The 20,424-nt window shown below is 42.0% G+C and overlaps 1 protein-coding gene across 6 annotated transcripts in view; it reads left to right on the top strand.

Annotated features, from left to right (window-relative positions):
- uggt2 (UDP-glucose glycoprotein glucosyltransferase 2) overlaps positions 1-20,424 on the top strand; it is a 50,181-nt gene that overhangs the window by 17,401 nt on the left and 12,356 nt on the right. For all 6 annotated transcript variants that reach the window (XM_020054844.2, XM_020054843.2, XM_020054842.2 and 3 more), the window contains 12 exons: positions 67-190; positions 292-390; positions 1,211-1,305; positions 2,764-2,973; positions 4,211-4,342; positions 4,982-5,112; positions 5,564-5,659; positions 8,535-8,637; positions 14,800-14,879; positions 17,239-17,428; positions 18,591-18,749; positions 18,953-19,038. In XM_020054844.2, coding sequence (XP_019910403.2) covers positions 67-190; positions 292-390; positions 1,211-1,305; positions 2,764-2,973; positions 4,211-4,342; positions 4,982-5,112; positions 5,564-5,659; positions 8,535-8,637; positions 14,800-14,879; positions 17,239-17,428; positions 18,591-18,749; positions 18,953-19,038 — 1,505 coding nt within the window. The remainder of the gene's footprint in view (positions 1-66; positions 191-291; positions 391-1,210; positions 1,306-2,763; positions 2,974-4,210; positions 4,343-4,981; positions 5,113-5,563; positions 5,660-8,534; positions 8,638-14,799; positions 14,880-17,238; positions 17,429-18,590; positions 18,750-18,952; positions 19,039-20,424) is intronic.

Here is a 20,424-nt window from a genome sequence, read left to right as displayed (position 1 = left end):
GAGGTTATTTTGATTTAGCTAAATATGTTACAGAAATAATAACATTTCTTTACATCACTTGACAAGGGCCAGTTGACTGAAGGGACAGATGTTGTAGAGCATCTTATGGACCAGCCCAATGTGGTGCCACGCATCAATCCTCTGGTTTTAAGCACCGACAGGACATATCTGGACCTTACAGCCTCTCCAGGTAACACAACGCAGTTTGTTCTTCATTAGCATGCATACAGAGTCATCATTATAACTACAGTCATTTCATCACTGTTAAGGTTGGGAATTGTCTCCTTTCAGTTGCAGATGAGTGGGAGGACACCACCATGTTCTCATACCTGGATTACAAGGACAAGACCGCTGTCATTGCAAAAAGAATGAAGTATTTCACAAAAAATGGTAAGAGGCAGGGTATCATTTATTTTATAGCTCAGTTTTATTGCCGCTTCTTTTATTCTTTCTCAGAGTGATAAATATTGCTTTATGGTTCAGTATACTTGAAACAAGTGTGTAAATGATTTGTTTTAACAAAGCGGAGCTGCTTGAATGAGACTGTGAAAGTCTGAGGAGTGCCTTGTTTGTAGAACATCTAATCTCACCAGGCGGATCGTCATACTTCACACTTGGATAAAATACCGTCATATTAGTATGAATCCACGGACGTGTAAAATCGCCCTTTAGGGAAGCAGTCTGTGCTTGGTCTGAGTTAATTGCACTGCGCCCCGGTTAGTGATTTGGCACCAGGCCAGTGGTCCAGTTGTTCTATGGTCCAGTCTTACCCTAGCTCTGCTGCATTCTGCTTGGGGAGCGATGTGACAGTCAGGGTGGGGCTGGAGCTGCCAAGAGAAGCTGCGGGGCTGAGGAGGGCAACACAGGGGAATGAAGCAGTAAACCCTAACGTGTGGCGCAATATCCTTCTGATTTAGTGTTCTTTCTTTCAGTCTCCCGCTCTCTTTCACATAACTTACCCTTTTAAGGGATTAGCAATATTACCGTATAAGCAAGCTGGAGCTTTAAGATTGATATCCCTCTTTTTAACTGTGAGGAATGTTGCAGAAATACTTTCATCTTTTCCCGCTTTCCATTTCATGTCAAGACTGGCTGAGTCACTGAGTATTTGACTACTTGAAGTGATTCAGTGCATTTTGACAATGGACGTTTTTCTACTGTCACCCTATTTGTAATATTGTATTGTTCAGTAATTGATGTTTCTCTCCAGACGAGGATGGGATTAATGGAGTGACTGTGTGGATCATTGGGGATTTTGAAAAGGCCTCAGGGAGAAGACTGCTGCTGAATGCACTAAAACACATGGTGAGATTCTGCGCCTGTACTCGACTGCATCTTTACTCCTTTTCTTGGGTGAACACAGCAAAAGTGTTTAAAGAACGAATTTGCACTGGCCAAAATGTTTGCTAAGAATGAATGATAATTTATATACATATATATGTGTGTGTATATACATGTATGTATATACGTGCGTGTGTGTGTGTATATAAAGTTCTAAAGAAATTCTAGAGTCATGTCAATATGATTTAGGAATCCAAGTTAATTGGGCTGCAGTGGCCTGCCCTCACCAATGCAAATGTAGCCTTTTTTGTAGTCAAGGAAGGTAGGCATGCCCTAGACTTTAATTACTATCCAGTCGCCATTGAGAATCTTTGATGGAATGAAAATGTCAAACTCACATGGGACTCATTTCACCTTGGCCAGAAACAAACAAACAAAGCCAAAAGTTGTTGATCTCTGATAAACATCCAGATAATATTCCACGGTGGGTTTGAAATACAGCCAGGGGTTAAACCTCGTTGTACTACAGATATGAAAAAATACCATTAGCGGAGTTGTGAAGGTCTGGCTACTGCAAGCTATTGAGGCATACAAAGGTGTAGTATTTATGACAGAATGTTATCAAGGCAACTCATGTAGTCTCACAGTAAATATCCTGTTAGCACAGTCATTTCAAGGACACAGACAACATTGTTTGTATAGGCCTAGTTAAAAACATTTGTCATCTTTCTATTGCTGTTTTCGCAAGTATGCTGGGAAGTTTACGAACTATTAGTACAAAACTGCAAATTGTCTCGACTCATTACAAAACAATTCTATTTTTAACAACCTTTTATTGTGCTCTCATTTTGTTAGATGACATCTTTCACCACACAACTATTCAACGAAAATATATGTTCACCGTGACCTTTAATTTCCTCATAAAAACTCAAATGAAAGATATCTTCAAAATGTTCTGTTTTTAATAGTAGTTAATCCAATAGCACCTTTCAAATTGGCTAGCTGAATTGGATATGCTACAGCACTCCACATTTCATGACACCGTTTCAGATTAGGGAATATACTTGGACTAACCATAAAATTGTACACATTTTTATACGGACGTTTTGTGTGATCAATGGGTGTCATCACTGGAGAGATGTCTTTCACAATTATTGATGCAAAAAATAAATGTATTGTTCCGTCATAATCATTACAACCCTGTAATGAAATGAAAAGTAAAATCTTAATAAAAAATGGTAGAGCAGTGTGTCACAGTCAATGAGAGCATAGAACCAGCAACAGTAGAGGGGTGGGTACAATTCGCACTGCAGATACATTCAAATCTGTGGACTCACTTTTGGATAAAAGTGCTATGTAAATGAATGCAGTGCAGTTTGTAATAAATTATTGCTAGGCTGAGTGCTCTCTAACTCTGTGAGTGTGTGTTTGTGTGTGTGCGCGTGTGTGCGCGCGTGTGTGTACGTGTACATCTTGGGGCAGAGGGCCAGCAGCGGTGTGCGTGTGGGGGTGATTGATAACCCCAGCGGGCGGGTGGCCAGCGAGGACAACACAGTGATCTACAGGGCGGTATGGAGCACCCTGCTCACCCAGAAGAGCAGAGCCACGCTAGAGTTTGTACAGAAAATCCTCAAAGAGGAAACCGTCCATCTCCTCCAACAGGGAACCAAGATGAAGGACCTACTGGCGCAGGTAAAAGCCAAAGATCAAACAATGAACCGGAGACACGGTTAGAGCATGTAGGGCAACACAGTTGATGCACGCTGTGTAAGGCTTCTCTGTGAAACTCTGTGCCAGAGGAATGTGCTGGGCAGAATACAACAGTGCTCTATGAATATGGATGCCTGAGTTCTGAGACTGGCCAGACAGAACATTTTCATGCTTACTGTTACACATGATCGATTAAAGTGTGTGTGTGTGTTGGGGGGGGGGGTTCTGTGGTAGCCCATATCCCTAGAGTGGGGAGGGTGTGGCCAGGCTCCTGCCTGGTCTTCATGGCTGTCCGGTTGAGTGGCGTGCCAGGTCAAGCCTGACCATGGCTCTCTTCTCAGCCAGGCTTCTCTTCTCAGCCAAACCCTCGAGTCACTTCTAGTGCCGTTCGCACTCAGTGTCGGCACGCCGTTACAGTACGAGATTGATCCACACTGGCAGAAGTATAGCAAACCTTCCCCTCGGGCATCGATCTCCCAATCAACAGGCAATCTCTCGGTTCTCACTCAGGGGCTTGGCAGTGACCACAACAGCCTGGCATCCAATTACTGCTCTCTTTAAAGGAAGGGGGGGCGGGGGCAATACTGGGCAGAGCAGCAGTGTCTCAACGTGTCTGTGTGGGGCTCTGCGGGTTGGGATTTGGGATCCAGAAAGCTAGGGGTATGATGTTATTACAGGCTGCCAGCGCCAGACAGACTTGCTGACAGAGTTGAGGCTGACATTATTGGTATTTCACCTGTTTTCCTGGGGGGCAAAAAAAATATTGTTTGCGAAACTAATAACCTGACTCTGCAAACTGAACGCTTCCTCTGGTGGCTGATTTGTTATGGAGAAAATGGGCAATGTTTAATTAAAATTCAAATATTAATTACAAATTGATTAATCTCTCCTCAGATCATTTTTTTCTCCCTTATATGCACATTGCTGGTAGTTCGGTGGGCTCTGACAATGAAATATTTCTGTTTAAAAACGGAGCCGTGATTGCCCTGATGCAGTACTTCAACGGTTTGTCAATAACAAAGTGATTTCTCGCCCGGCATGCATCATACTTTACGTCAGTGTGCTTCAGACTTTGTTTTGAGTGGTCTGCAAGGGAAGTGATGCCCTTGAGGAGGCCTATCAGATCATCCATCAGGTCTTCAGACATGTCTAGTGATATTACACTCCGAAAATCTGCTCGGGAACCAAGCCTGTGTTGGTTTTTTCCCTGCCACCACAGGGTATGGACTCCGACGCCTTCGAGAAGAGGTTCAACACGATGGAGGTGGATTTCATCCGCAGCCAACAGCTTTTCTGCAGAGAGGTCCTGAAGCTAAACGCTGGACAAGGAGTCGTGGTCAGCAACGGCAGGGTGAGTGAGCGCTACAGGAGGATGCGTCCCTGTTTTACCCGGTGCTGGCGTCACAGTCGACTAGGATGACCGCACCAGGGAACGCGTTGACTCACCGAGGTTGCGGGGGGGGCGGGGGGGGGTACGTGCCTGGTAAGAGTTACCAGGCTGCCAGGGTTGAAGTGGAAATCCCTCCGTACTGCTGTAGTTGAGAGGACCATTCATTCTCTGTCCTTTTACTGAGCTTCTCTAGACTGTCCAGTCAGCGTGACGTCTGTTTTATGGAGGTCACAGGTGGAACAGAGGACTGCAGCGCGTGTGCGTTTGCGTGTGTGTAGGTTTGTGTGCGTGTGTCTTGTCATAGAGCATTGCTGATGACTGATGTCTTAGCAGCGGCAGTGCTGACAGCAAAGGCAAAAGGTGCCAGCCCCTCAGATGGCAGTAACAATTAATATAATTTTCCATTCCCCTGCAGTCCCGTCTGTCCAGCAGGGTAGGCAAGGTTTTAGAAAAGGGAAATAAATATACAGCAGCCCTGGAACATGGTGACAATAGGGCTGGAAGAAATGAAATCTGCCTTTACACAGCACATTGTAATTCCTCTGAAAACATAGAGCAGGATCTCTGAACAGGATTGTGTTGTCTTTTTCTCTGTGCTAGATTCTGGGACCATTTGAGGATGAGGAGGAATTCAGTGTCGAGGACTTCCATTTGTTAGAGAAAATTACACTGAGATCCACAGCCGAGAAAATCAAAGCTAGAATCAAGCAGATGGGGAGGAAGGGAAAGCAGTACGTATGTTAACATCTCTCCATTACTCTGTTCACTGTCTGTATCTGTGCCCTGTGCTTCACCATCTGTACACTTTTTATGATGAAAGTCATGAGACGTTATTAAATGAAAATAACCCTGTCATTTTCCAAAGCACTTATCTACAATCTCTCTATAAACACTTCAGAAACTACTGCTTTTGACTGTGTTTTTGAACGTTTTTTTACAGAGTAATGCTAGCTTTTTATATTTTGTGACACACTCTTCCCAGTCACAGTCACAATAGAAGTTGCAACTCTGAGCTGCGGATAGATGTTGCTTTGCATTCCAATATATGACTGGATATATGGTCTAGGTGGAAGTAGGGCACTGCAGAGAATATGGTGTCATTTCAGGTTCAGCTTCTACCTTCTTTCCCTGACCACCTTAACAAGAGTCATTAAGTAATGGAATAACTGCTCTTCCCACCAGGGCCAGTGATCTAGTCATGAAAGTGGATGCCCTCCTGGCCGCCGCCCCCAAAGGAGAAGGCAGGAGGGATGTTCGCTTTGTTAAAGACAAACACAGGTGAGGGAGCACACTTTCACATTGTACTTTCTTTGGACACACTGTCACTTTGAACATCTAAGGACATTTCTGGCTTGAAAATGAACGAAGTCCTAGTAGAAGGGAGAGTGACTATTTTAAATGTGCTTGCTCTGTTGAAACTACCATTATCTATTTAACTACAGTTATATGGACATTAAAGCAATCAAGAACATAATCCCTTGGATTACACAGAAGGAGTTATGTAATGAATGACTTTCACATTACTTCTCTTCTAACACTCAGACCAAAGTGGAAATGATAGATTTATACTTGAGGGGTCTGAACATTATGAGCCTTTTAAGGAAGACTGTTCTTTTAGCAGTATATTTTATAACCTTTTAATGTAGCATGAACACAAGAAGTCCTGTGTATGTTAGGGGTGTAACGGTCTACAGTTCTGCTCAGACGTTTGCATACCCATGGAGAATTAGTAATATATGTACCATTTGTAAAGAAAACATGAGTGAGCAGGCAAAACACATGCCTTTTATTTCTTTTGGGATTCATATTCAACTGTAGTTCATAAAAGAATGGCACAATCATAAAACAAAACATGGCAACAAAGGAAAAAATCAAAAGTCTGCATTCCCTTAGTTCTTAATACTGTGTATTGCCCCCTTTAGCATCAATGACAGCGTGAGGTCTTTTTAATAGTTGTCTATGAAGCCCTGAAATCTTGCAGGTGGTATAGCTGCCCATTCATCTTGGCAAAATCCCTCCAGGTCATGCAAAGTCTTTGGTTGTCTTGCATGAACCGCACGTTTGTGATCACCCAGAGTGGCTTGATGATATTAAGGTCAGGGACTGTGATGGCCACTCCAGAACCTTCACCTTTTTCTGCTGTAACCACTGGAGGGTCAACTTGGCCTTGTGCTTAAGATCATTGTTGTGCTGGAAAGTCCAAGATCATCCCATGCACAGCTTTCATGCAGAAGAATGCAAATTGTCTGCCAGTATTTTCTGATTACATGCTGCATTCAGCTTGCCATCCATTTTTACATGATTCCCTGTGCCTTTTGAGCTCACACTCCCCCAAAACATTAGTGAGCCACCACCATGCTTTACAGTGGGGATGGTATTCTGTTCACTCTAGGCCTTGGTGACCTCTCTCGAAACATAGGGCTTATGATTGTGACCAGAAAGCTCTATTTTGGTCTTGCCACTCCAAATTACAGTGTGACAGAATCTGTAAGGCATGTCAAGGTGTTATCAGGCATATCGTATAGGCATATTGGGCTTTTTTGTGGCATTGGAGCAGTAAAGGCTTCTTTCTGGCAACTCGACCATGCAGCTCATTTTTGTTCAAGGTATCGTCATACAACCACACCATCTTTTTCCAGAGCAGCCTGTATTTCTCCTGAGGTTACCTGTGGGTTTTTCTTTGTATCCTGAACAATTCTTCTGGCAGTTTTGGCTGAAATCTTTCTTGGTCTAGCTGACCTGTCGAGGCATGGACTCCACTAGACCTCTGGTGTTGTGGTATCTGGCACCAAGACGTTAGCAGCAGATCCTTCTAGTCCTGTAAGTTATGAGGTGGGGCCACCATGGATCAGACTTGTTTGTCCAGCACATCCCACAGATGCTTGATTGGATTGAGATCTGGGAAATTTGGAGGCCTCAACACCTTGAATTAGTTGTTGTGTTCCTCAAACCATTCCTACATTTTTGCTTTGTGGCAGGGCGCATTATCCTGCTGAAAGATGCCAATGGCATCAAGGAATTCTGTTGCCATGAAAGGGTGCCATCTGTAGCAATGCTTAGGTAGGTGGTATGTGTCAAAGTAACATCCACATGAATGGCAGGACCCAAGGTTTCCCAGCAGAACATTGCCCAAAGCAACACACTGCCTCTACCGGCTTGCCTCCTTCCCATAGTACATCCTGGTGCCTAGTGTTCTCCAGGAAAGCGACGCACACGCACCCGGCCATCCACGTGATGTAAGATGAAACATGATTCATCAGACCAGGCCACCTTATTCTGTTGCTCAATGATCTGGTTCTGATGCTCACGTGCCCATTGTAGGCACTTTCGGCAGTGGACAGGGGTCAGCATGGGCCCCCTGACTGGTCTGCAGCTACACAGCCCCATATGCAACAAACTGTGATGCACTGTGTGTTCTTGCACCATTCTATCAGTACCAGCATTAACTTTTTCAACAATCTTAGCTACAGTAGCTCGTCTGTTGGATGGGATCACACAGGCCAACCTTCCCTCCCCACGTGCATCAATGAACCTTGACCGTCCATGACCCTGTCGCTAGCTCACCGCTTTTCCTTCCTTGTAAAACTTTCAACTTTAAGGACAATGTTCATTTGCTGCCTAATATATCCCACCCACTGAGAGGTGCCATGATAAGGAGATTATCAGTGTTATTCACTTCACCTGTGAGTGGTCATAATGTTATGGCAGATTGGTGAATACAAGTAACCTGAGCTGATGAGAGATACTTCAGTTTTTATATTCGGATTAAGTAATCTGCGTTAGATGTGATCCAACCGGACCTAACCATGCCAAAAAGAGTGTTAATAAACATTAAGAAGGCATTTTCTTTTACTTTATTAAACTAAATTAACAACCACTTAAGTTGTATGCGGAATCTGGAAGTGGTGCCAATGGGTGAAATATGATCTTTTGCTGTGCATTTACCCAGATGATGCATGCATAAAGGTTTGTTGATTAATGCCGTAGGTTTGAACAAGGTGTAACATCCATCTAACTGAGAGATCTTAATTCAGCCAGCGAGATGCTGGTCACATTTGTATTATATCAATTACTGGGAATACAAAATGGACAACACTGACTACCTATTGCTGACCCTGTTGTGCGGCTTGTGCTCTTTTCTTTTTTTTCACAGTGTGCTCAACTTTGCACCTCGGGAAAAGGAGGTGTTCTATGATGTAGTGGCCATCGTCGACCCACTGACCAGAGATGCCCAAAAGATGTCATCGCTGTTGATTGTAAGCAACAGTCCCTTTCCCCTATTCAAGTGTTTTGTATTTTACAGTGATTCAATTGGTAAGACTGGCCTGAATCGATTGGTTGTTTTGCTAGAACAGCATGCTTGTTGTGTTGTAAACATAGATATATAAAAATGCATGTCTCAAATGGTTTTGGTTGGACCATGGAACCATGACTCATGAGGGCATTTATAAATGGCTACCAGTGCTGATTTGAATGGATACTGCCATCTAGGGATTACAATTACAATTCTGTGGTTGATTTATGCTGTCAGTGTGTTTTTCAGAAATTCAAAAATACAATTGCTATGAAAACAGTCAATACTTTCAAAAGCAGTCATAATGCTGAAAAGAGAAGAATTGAATTACATTTTTGTCTCACATTGAGCAAACAGCAGCACTGTCTTTCAGATTATATTTAATTTTACGATATTAGAAATTCATGAGATATTAGCAGTTGTTTCCATGTGGTGATATGCCAACCAGGGGCAAGAAGGCCTTGTCTGTAGACTCTATCTTGAGATGTGATGGCCCCATGACAGAAACTACACTGCGAATGCCTACCATTAGCTTGTTAGCCTGTCCGCTGCCCATTAGAAACTGCTTGCCACACTTGGTGTGAATGCATAATGGAATGAATGCTAAAGGAGGCCATTTCAACAACAGCTACCTTGCATAGCTAGTGAATCGTTGAACTTATGAATTTACTTTTATCTCGGGTCAACACATTGGAAAAAAGGTCTCTGGAGCTGGAGGGAAACCAAATACTGACAGCTAAACTTAAGATCTAGAGAGCCACTCCACATGTAATTATCTAAGAATAATGGTCATAGCAGAATCACTAGACATATGCTGTCATCCCATGCCTTTCCTCTCCCGTCTCTTCGTGGAGGTCATGGGCAGGACTGTGTTTTTGTCGCCTCCATGCTTTGACTGTACCCAAGAGTGCCGGCCACTTAGGTTATCCATTGCTGTGTTTTCGTCACCTCCATGCTTTGACTGGACCCAAGAGTGCCGGCCACTTAGGAATCCATTGCTGCTCAGACTCCACTGCTCAGAGGGAAGTGAACTCTCATGGAGCTCTCTACTATGCTAGGCATATTTCCATTGGCTCACGCTATGCGAGACGCCCTGAAAAATACAAACTAGAGGATGGATAGCTGGGCTTAATTTTATCTCATGGAACACCCAGGGTTTGAACTAGTCTCTTAAGTGAGGCAAGGCCCTCACCCATCTGAAATCTGTCTTCTGATATTATGTTCTTACAAGAACATCACCTGAAGACTAACTCCCATATCAAGCTAAAATATAGATGGGTGGGCCAAGTGAATCACTCTACTTTACATGAAAAGTACTAATCTATTTGACGTGTGGAGGGCCTCTTATAACACCACAGGCAGAGCGTATTTAGAGAATATTCCCTTCAGTCCCATGTCCATAATGTTTGCGGAGGGTAGGTCATATGGGCCGATTTTTCTTAACACAGATCAAAAGATACTAGCAAATACTTTGGCCCGCCGGCTTAGTCCTTTGCCAGGCAAAGTGGCTTTACTAGTGCTTCCATCTCAGGTGTCTGTTCAATATAATGTACTCTACAGGTATGTACAGCTTATTGTTATATCTCTTGATGCAAAACAAAAAAAGACTTAAATCAAGTAGGATGGCTTTAGCAATTTGCAGTCTTACAGAAATTGGATAAGTTCCTAATATGGATCCAGCTTTAACCACTATTGAACTCACTAGAGGGATGAAACCGGGTTGTGTACTTTTGATACTGCTTTTTGCTCTGGCCATGTTTCAGGCTGTAACTTAGTTATAGTGCTAAACACAACTGAATAAAATGTCTCTATATGTGGAGGACATTCTCCACTCTGTAACTGAACCCCGATCTAGTATCCCAGTCATATTTGTATGGTACTTTTGGATGTAGAACCACCACCCTCAACACTTCGCGAGGAGAAAGGAAGGATTAAAGGGGGCTTCAGATGAACATGTCCACAAAACATAATATAGCACGTTAATGCTCCCTCATGCTGGCTGATTAACCTATGGGCAAACTTTCACAGTCATTGCATTTCAATGTTTTGTCATTTAAAAAATGCTTTTATCCACAGCAATGCACAGCATCTTAGTTTGCACAAACTTTTTCTACCATGCTGGTTTCAGGATTTCATCTTTCAACTTTTCGGTTACTGATCTGATGCTCTAACCCAGGGGTGGGCAATATTTTTCACTGGGGGGCCACATTGAAAATGCCAGATAGCGTTGTGGGCCAGATAAATTTTTTAACCAACATGCCTAAAATACCCACAACATAGCTAACTCAGTTAACTTGCATATTATATTTATGCATATTTATTTTCCATGCAACACCGTTTTCATAATTGAACTTAATTTACTTTAACAATGTTTTTTTATTATTATTTTCTGTTAACAACTGTGATTATGCCAAGCAAAGGCCTAAAAAAATCACTTTTTAGGGTTATTACTCAACAGAAATGTTGCAACACATATTTGCCTTAAAACTTAACTTCTAACTCAACAGAGTAAGCTACATTACATAAGGCATAGCGTATAACAGTTATGTAGGTATAATAGTTATTAGGGCAGACATAAGTCTATGAAATCACTTCTGAAGATTTTCACTCAAAGCAAATGCCGTCATCTAACTTCATACAGTATATTTTTGTACTACGTGCGTTTAACGACAGCGATTCCAGCAGCCCAGACCCAAGAAATTAACTTTTAGGGCTACTCACTCAATATGAACAGGAGAGCCTCGTATGGGCGTTGACAAGTGAGGTGAAGTCAGGAGTAATTTCTGTTGAAGCAGTGTGCGGTACTGTTGAAGCAGTGTGCGGTTCTGTTGAATCAGTGTGCGGTTCTGTTGAAGCAGTGTGCGGTACTACTGCAAGATGTTCATCAGTGAGGCTGCATCTGCGCTTGAACTTTTTGAATTGTAGCATCGGGTGACAGTTTTTGTATTTCGTTGCATGCTTGCCCTGGAAGTCCTCTGCAAATTGTACTCTTTAAAAACTGTGACGTTATTAACATATTAAGCAAGTTCCTTTACCAGCAACATCTGCAAATAAATATTTTCCTGTCAGTAGTTTTTTTAAATACACTGCTTTCGATATCCAGAGATCGCTAGTCATCAGTTGCGTATATGGATTGTGGTGCTGGTCCCATACGTATTATAGCAACGCAAATACCTTGTTTCAACTTAGTTATTTTAAACAGACAGTATGATACTGCTGTACTTATTACTGGGAGTGTCACGGGACTTTTAATTTGAAAATAAATAAATATGGAACAGTAAATAAAGCAACGTAGTCTGCGGACCTATTCCGGTATTTTTTATGTTTTATTATTTTAAAAGTTTTTGATGTTTTGCGGGCCGGATAGACTGATTCAACGGGCCGGATCCGGCCTCCGCCCAGTTCTGCTCAAACCGCTGCTTTTATTACCAGTTTTCTCTGAATCAATGGGCATAAATCTGGACTGTAATTATATTTCAAAACATATACATTTTTCTCTTCCAGCAAAAGCGCTGACAATCCTTGTTTAGGTGGGCAGGGAGTGGGTGGTTTTGATGTCAATGAATATGTATGCACTCATTACTGTAAGTCTCCTTGGATAAGAGAAGAGAAGAATGTAATGTAATTTCAGTGCCTTTTAAAGGTATTCAAACTGCTTATTAATTCTCTCATATTACTTAATTACAAATTGAAATTTCATTCTGTTTATATTTTATATTTTATTAAAACACTGTCAATATCAGTTATTGTGTGGTAACATTGGTTTTATAAAAAACAAACTGAAATAAGTTACTTTCATTCAACCCCATGCACATTACTATTTGGTAGAGCCACCTTTCACTGAGCAGCTTTAAGTATTTTGCTAAGCATCTACCAGCTTCGCACACAGTGTCAGAGTGAGTTTGGCCCATTCCTCTTTGCAGATTTTCTCCAGCTTGTTTGGATTTGTTGGACGACGTTTGTGGACGTCCATTTTAAAATCGTGCCACAGATTCTCAATGGGAATGAGATCAAGACATTGACTGGGTCACTGCAGGACATTCACCTTTTCATTCTTGAGCAACTCCAATGTAGCTGGCCTTGTCCTGTGACCAAACCCCATCATAGAAGCCAGAAATGATATTGGAAATAATTTCAGGTCCTCGTCATTTCATGGAACACCACGTACTTGTTCAATCCACAGCTTGCATTGTCCTCCCTGGTCTTCACTAGCCATTGTCATTCATGTGATGTTTTTCTGTTGATGTGTAACGATGGTCATGCACATGTTACACTCCAAATGGATTGTTTAATAAAGGATTACTTCAATGTTAGGTACCAGTTTGCTATAGAATGTTGCCATTCTAGAAGATGCTTATGTGCATTGAGCAATAATATAATTCTAGAGTCTGAAGGCCCCATCAGTCATTTCAAATGAATCAAACCTTTATTGTCATTTTATAGTAGTTCTTGTATGTTCTTAGAAAACATGGCTTGATATTCATTGATAATTTTGTAATTACTTATTTGAGCAAAAATAACTTATGCTTATTAAGAATTCATTAGTATTACTTAACTATTGATGTGTATTTCATGTTGTTAAATAATTATCTATTCATTAGTAACCACTAGCTTAATAAAGCCTGCAGGTTAAAGCATTACTTATACAAGATTAGGTATTAGTTCAGTTGCTTTGTGACTAGTCATTTGTTAATTCATAGTTTAATAGCATTTGCAGATATCATCATTAAATGATAATTAAGGATTGACTAAATTGTTTTGCTCTCTTTATGGTAACGTTATTGGTAGGGTGGGGTTTGGTCAAGGGAGGATTATTCTACACTTTGCCTGTTAACAAACCAATAATAAAGCAATAATTAGAGTTTAATATTTTTTTGGTGATGGACACAAAATGAGAAAAGCAAATTACAGCAGCAGTCCAATTCAAAGCATGAGTGACTGTATTGGTGTACAGAATGATTAAATCCACTCATGCTGTTTAATTATAATTAAGTAACACTTATGTATATCACTTAACTATGCATTTTTGAAGGTTTATTAACAAATACAGAGATATATCATGATCTGTGGGTGAACCAAGTAATAATTTTAATTCATGTCAAATATTCTTATTCAATGAATTAATCAATTAACCATGCATTTATTCATGTTTAGTAACACATGCACACAAATCATGATCTGTAAACCCATCTAGTTACGATTAAGTAATGGTGGTTAATAAATGAGTCAATGTTTATTAGCTTATTATGTATCCTTATTGTTAAGTGTTGCCCATTTACCTTCAGATTCATAGCCTGCTAATGGTGGGCGTTAGATCAAGATAATGCTCATCAAGGGCTCATCTGTGGGCAGAATTCAAACACTGTTATACTGTAATCACTGTTACTCATTTTAAATTCAATTTAACATTCTCCGTATTACTTTTAAAGTTTCAGAATGTTACTTTCCTTATTTACTCCTCACCAGGGCCATTCCATGGTAATAACCCTATTACTTGACAGATAACCAGTTATTTCGTCTGCACAGTGTGAAATGTGCAACTCTGAGTTCCTCAGGGAAAAATAAGGTACGGTGCTATTTGGAGATGCCTGCTTATTCAGTCAGTTACTGACGATGACTCACTGAGACAAACCCACTGGCTGCTCTCTGTGCGTTAGCCGCCAGCCCCCTGCCTGCCTGATGCCACTGTGGGCTTGCTGGGCGGTTCAACCAACCCCAGTTATATGACTGAGGTGAATGTAATGAGTCACCTCGCTATCACGGCCTGAGTAGCCAGCCACTTCCGGTGTGTTCTGGAGTGCGTTGCAGAGACTATGAAAAGGTGACGTATTCTGCTATGATGCAGTGGTGTTCACACCGCCATGCAAATAAGCTGGAGGCGCTGGTACGGACATAAAGTGGAGAAACTGTACCGGACTAAACACACTGTCAGATTAGTCCATGTGGTCTAACTATGTGTTATTAGCTTTTCTCCTCACATTTTTAAAGGCGGTATACAGTTTAGTAAAGATGGACAGATCCTTGTTAAAGCTTGTATGGAGACCTGACCTGCAGAGTGTGAGGTTCTCCCGACATGCTGAATGTACTTTATTTTGTACAGTAATTGTCCCCCTTCCTTCTGCAGGTGCTCACTCAAGTGGTCAATGTGAAACTACAGGTGTTTATGAACTGCCGGGCCAAGCTTTCCGAGATGCCCCTCAAGAGGTATGCCTCCTATTCTGCTCCTAATTAAACTTCCAGTGTCTGACCACCTAGGAGCTCTCTGAGATTGCACCACAGATGCTGTCTGCTAGACAACACAACCTTATTGCTCTGGGCCCTCCTCGTATCTGAAGGCAAATTGTTTAGAACACATGAGGTAGTGCGTGAAGAATGTTGTGAGGTTTCAGGTACATGCAAATAGGCACAATTGTATGCATGGAGTTTCTTCACGAGTGATATGTAATGTAGTCATTGGTATGTACAACCCTGTTTCCAAAACACGGGTGCCACTTTATTTCCAAAAGTTGGGATGCAATGGAAATAAAAATAGAATGCAAAGACGTGAAAATCATTTAAACCCTATATCCAATAGACAAAAGAAAAAAGACAACATATTAAATGTTGAAACTGAAAATGTTTATTGTTCCTTATATGCCTACTTTGAATTTGATGCCAGTAACATGTTTAAAAAAAGCTGAGACAGGGGCAACAAAAGACTGGAAAAGTTGTGTAATACAAAGAAAGAACCAGATGGAACATCTCACAACTAAATAGGTTAAATGGCAACAGGTCAGTAACATGACTGAGTATAAAAAGAACATCCCAGAGAGGATGAGCCTTTCAGAAGTGAGGATGGGGAAGGCTTCAGACTTTGTGGGCAAATTGTGCAGCAATTTAAGAATAACGTTTGGGGATCTCATCATCTGCGGTACATAATATCATTAAAAGATTCAGAGAATCCGGAGAAATCTCTGTACACAAGGGACAAGGCTGGAAACAATATTGGATGGCCGTGATCTTCGAGCCCTCAGATGGCTCTTCATTAAAAACAGACATGATTCTGTAGTGGAAGTCACTGCATGGGCTCAGGAACACTTCTGAAAACCAATGTCTGTTAACACAGTATGTTGCTTCATCCACAAATGCAAGTTAAAACTCTACCATGCAAAGAAGAAACCAGATGGATGTTGCGTCGTTCGGGCTAAAAAGGAAAGGGACCATCCAGGTTGTTATCAGCGCACAGTTCAAAAGCCAGCACCCATGATGGTATGGAGGTTCATTGCTGCACATGGCATGGGTGACTTGCACATCTGTGAAGGCACCATTAATGCTGAACAATATATACAGGTTTTGTGAGCAACATTTTTGGGAAGGCCTTGCTTATTCCAGCAAGACAATGCCAAACCACTTTTGCGCGTATTACAACAGCATGGCTCCCCGTTAAAAGAGTCTGGGTGCTAAACCTGTCTGCAGTCCAGACCTGTCACCCAATGAAAACACTTACAAAAAAACAACAAAGGAGACCCCGAACTGTTGAGCAGCTGAAATCCTATATCAAGCAAGAATGGGAAAACATTTCACTTTCAAAACTACAGCAATTGGTCTCCTCAGTTCCCAAACTATTTTTAAAATAAGAGATGATGCAAACACATTGGTAAACATGCCCCTCTCCCAACTGTTTTGAAATGTATTAATCTCATCCAATTCAAAATGGGCCTGTATTTTCCCAGAAACTATAACATTTCTTTGGTTCAACATTTCATGCGTTGTCTTTGTACTCATTAAATGATTTGCACATCATTGCATTCTGTTTTTATTAGCATTTTATGTAGCATCCCCCCTTTTTTGGAAATAGGGTTGTAAATGTTCAATTTCTATGTTTTGGACAATTTGAGTAAGCTGATAACTACCCAGTTCTGCTCCTTCCTACTATGTCAGCCCAGCAGTGACTGAGGGTTGCCTACTCTATTGCTCACTCCTTGTTAAACATTGCTGCTGGCTAGCACAGGCTCATCTCATCGTCCACCAATGGAATGTCTTACAAGACTTCCAAAGCTTTTGATGGATGCTAGTTTTTAGCTCTTTCTGACTGTTGTTGTGGAGAATTGGTTCACCACTCCAATAAAGTGAGAGAGGGAGAGGGAGAGAGAGAGTTTCCTCTGGTGACTTGGTTATGGCTCAGTAATTGAATCCTCTGTCCCCACTTCCCCCAATTTCACATGCACCATCTCTCTCTCTTATTCTCTACCACTCTGCCCTGCAGTGCTGCTGTCAGACAAGCTGCTGCAACTTAAAATTAACTTTTTGAAAATATCTAGAAGTGTCTGAGATCAGTGTCTGAGATGGTTGCTTTAAATACAAAGAAAAGGTGTTAGTAACAATGATCTTCTGCTGTGTTATGTTGACTCATTGCATAGGTAGACAGAAGAAAAGCATATACTGTTACGAATAGCAGAGAATCACTTCCCCATAGAATGGCGGACTAATACCATATAAGTAGAAAAGACAGCATACACTCATCATTTAAGGAGAGCAGATATTGAGTTCTGTCACATTTCACTTGACTATCCTCTCTATGAAGCTTCTACCGCTTCGTGTTGGAGTCAGATGTGTCTTTCCTAGCCAATGAGACGGTGTCTGCCGGGCCAGTGGCTCGCTTCCTGGAGCTCCCAGAGTCACCTCTACTCACCCTCAACATGATCACCCCTGAGAGCTGGATGGTGGAGGCTGTCAGGAGCCCCTATGATCTGGACAACATCCACCTACAGGAGGTAAAACTGACCCATCACTACACAACTCTAGAGAGCCTACATTGGGACAGAGAGGAGTGAAGACATTGAGCAGAATGGGTTGTGGTTGTTTAACGTAACACATTAGAAAGTTGTGCAAATTGTGTCTTCATATTAGCCCAGATGGATGGGTATTTTACTTAACAAATCAAATAAGCTTCCTTAAAGTGTAATAATAATGAATTTTTGGGACGGGTCAAATATTTAGTGCTTCAGCATTATTGCACATTTCTGTGGATGAAATCTGTCAATAGTCTTAATGTTTAATTGTCTTACTCTAGTGGAAGGATTCACCCCTGGGTCACTGGATGTTGCAGCTCACATTAGCTGCTTTATCCAGAGTTGCCAATTAGCCAACTTAGTGGTTAGATTTGTACGGTTTTTGGACCCCTCTGGACACTTTTTTATTTATACAAATTAAAAATGTAGGTACTTTGTGAGGTTGTCCCAGTGAATATCTGCTTCACTGTTTGTGTGTCTGGTGCTCATTTCTGAGCTGGTGCTGGTGTGTGCACCCATCATTGTGCCTCCACCCGCTACCCCCGCGTCTCTTTAACCAGACAGGGAGAAGAACTTTCCAATAGTGTTGATTAGAGCAAACAGTGCTTCACACTGTTTGAGTGACAGAGAGATGTGTTCTGGCAGCTGAAATGAGCCTACTTTTTCCAATCAGAGATAATTGCAAAAAAATTGTATACCCCTATTTTTGTCATTCCACCCACCCTTCATCTAAACCGTTTCACTTCCCAGTGCTTTCACCACCAGAAAACCAGAAAAATGCATTTCGTTTTTTATTTAAAAAAAAACAAATCAAACAAAAAAGGAAATTAGCTAGACTGAGTATGTCTGCAATTCACACAGCCAAACTTCAGCATTGTGGCCTGCTTTTGAAGCAAGCCTTGATTAAAATCTACAAGATAATAAGAAGCCCTCCCTTGACAAGAAAGGAGCAAGCCTTTATGATACAAATTTCAATTCTGGAGTTGATTTGTTTGGGGTGAAAAAGAGAGGTATATTGCATCTAAAAGTCTAATGTGAAAATGAAGACCAGAAGACATTTTCATTATTTTTTAATACTTTTCTAATAATATCTCTGTATGTAACCATCCTCCATATATAGTGTTATTTTCCCCTCTTTGTTCAGGTGAAAGGTGTAGTGATGGCTGAGTATGAGCTGGAGCACCTGCTGCTGGAGGGCCACTGCTTTGACCTGTCTACAGGTCAGCCCCCCCGAGGCCTGCAGTTCACCCTGGGCATGAGCCAGGACCCTCTAATGCAGGACACCATCGTCATGGCCAACCTGGTGAGATGTGGTGATTCACGGACGCCATCTTGGCTCTATGTTCTAAAGGGATCAAATGGGAATTTGAATGGTATTAGCATAGTCTGTGGGGCTAATATTTTAGGCAGTTTGCATAACAGTGCACTTGTCTCAGGTATTGACCTAAGAAATATAAAGACGAAGGTATTTCAGACTCATATTATATTAACCCATGCTGTAAACAGGGATACTTCCAGTTGAAAGCCAATCCTGGAGCATGGATCCTAAACCTACGGAAGGGAAGGTCAGAGGATATCTATCATATTCAATCGTAAGTACAGTCTGCATACACATGACTTTCTGAAATCCCAGTATGCCATTTCTTTCCTTCATGTCATGAAGGCATTTTACTGCGTTCCAGATAAAAGTAAATTATGTGAACGATTGTGGAGCTGGTAATTAACCGTCTCCATCTGTACTGCTGTACAACATCTGAGGTGTTTTACCTCAGTAACCGCTCGCTGGAGGTAGCAACACCATCGCTATGGTAACGCAAGGTTTTGATGAGTGCAGGGAGTTGTGCTTTGGCTTCAGGGACAGAGACATGTGGGGGGGGGGGGCAGGGTTGGAAGGAGAGACGCTATTAGAGGAAGAACGAGTGGATGGGGATGATTCAGCCAGTCACCTGCCATGCCATCTTCTCTAAACCCGGGAATATCACCAACATAATATCTACCCGGGCTGCTAAAGAGGCGTGGGTGTGAATTGCTGGTAATACAAGGAGCTGGCTTGTCTTTTTATATCCCATGGAGTATGCATATTCTGTAGATTTTAAGCATTATTCTCTATGGTTATGAATGGCTTTTGCCTTTTAGAAATTCCATGCATTTATCTACCCAATCTATTGATAACACATCGCACGAATGAATCGCCCGAAAATCGCAAAGATATATTGCTGGTGTTGACACCAATTGCAGAGCTATGCATGAAAATGTGTGAAAATCTACATCTGATAATACGATCCACCAATGATACGGAGTCCAATCTCATTGGACAAATCCATGAATGCATACATGGATTTGTAAACTACAGTGTGTCTCCCACCACAGCTATTACTCTTTCAGCCATCCCCACACACAGAAGATTTAGGACCCCTCCAGCCCTGGATTCTACCACAACCATATCAGACAACAAGATTTATTCCCCAATCCTCTAGGTGAAGCTAAAAGGTGATGTCATTTTTCACCTTGGCAGTGCCATTATTCTTGCAGTTAGTGGCGCTCTGCTCTGGTTAGGGGGCTGATCGCAGCCGAGTGGGAGTGGCTGTTCTCTGCAAATATCAACACCATGCTCTCTCGTGGCTCGGCGCGTTCCGCCGGGCGCAGGCTGGCCCTGACAGCGATGAATGAGATGCCCGACTCTACCCGGAGCGGGGATCCAAATTGATCTCGGGGTGCGTTTTCCGCCAAAGCCCCTCTGAGGCAGCGACGACATCGGACTGGTCCAAACCAAACACCACTATCCCACGTGGGAAAAATCACTCTGCGTCCAATGAGGGCAGGCATTTGTCATAGTGATAAGGTTAATTCTCTCCCTTTAGTAAGGGCTGAAGTCTTGATGGCTTGCTGAGCAGTGACAACCTATTTCTCATGTGTGGCTTTGAGTTGGTTCAGTGGTGTTTCAACCCTTGGGCCCCGCGTGGCTAACTTGACTCCCC

The sequence above is a fragment of the Esox lucius genome, chromosome 16 (genome assembly GCF_011004845.1).
Source record: "Esox lucius isolate fEsoLuc1 chromosome 16, fEsoLuc1.pri, whole genome shotgun sequence".
Classification (NCBI taxonomy): domain Eukaryota; kingdom Metazoa; phylum Chordata; class Actinopteri; order Esociformes; family Esocidae; genus Esox; species Esox lucius.
Note: the sequence above shows the minus strand (reverse complement) of the source record. Positions and strands in the feature narration are given on the sequence as shown.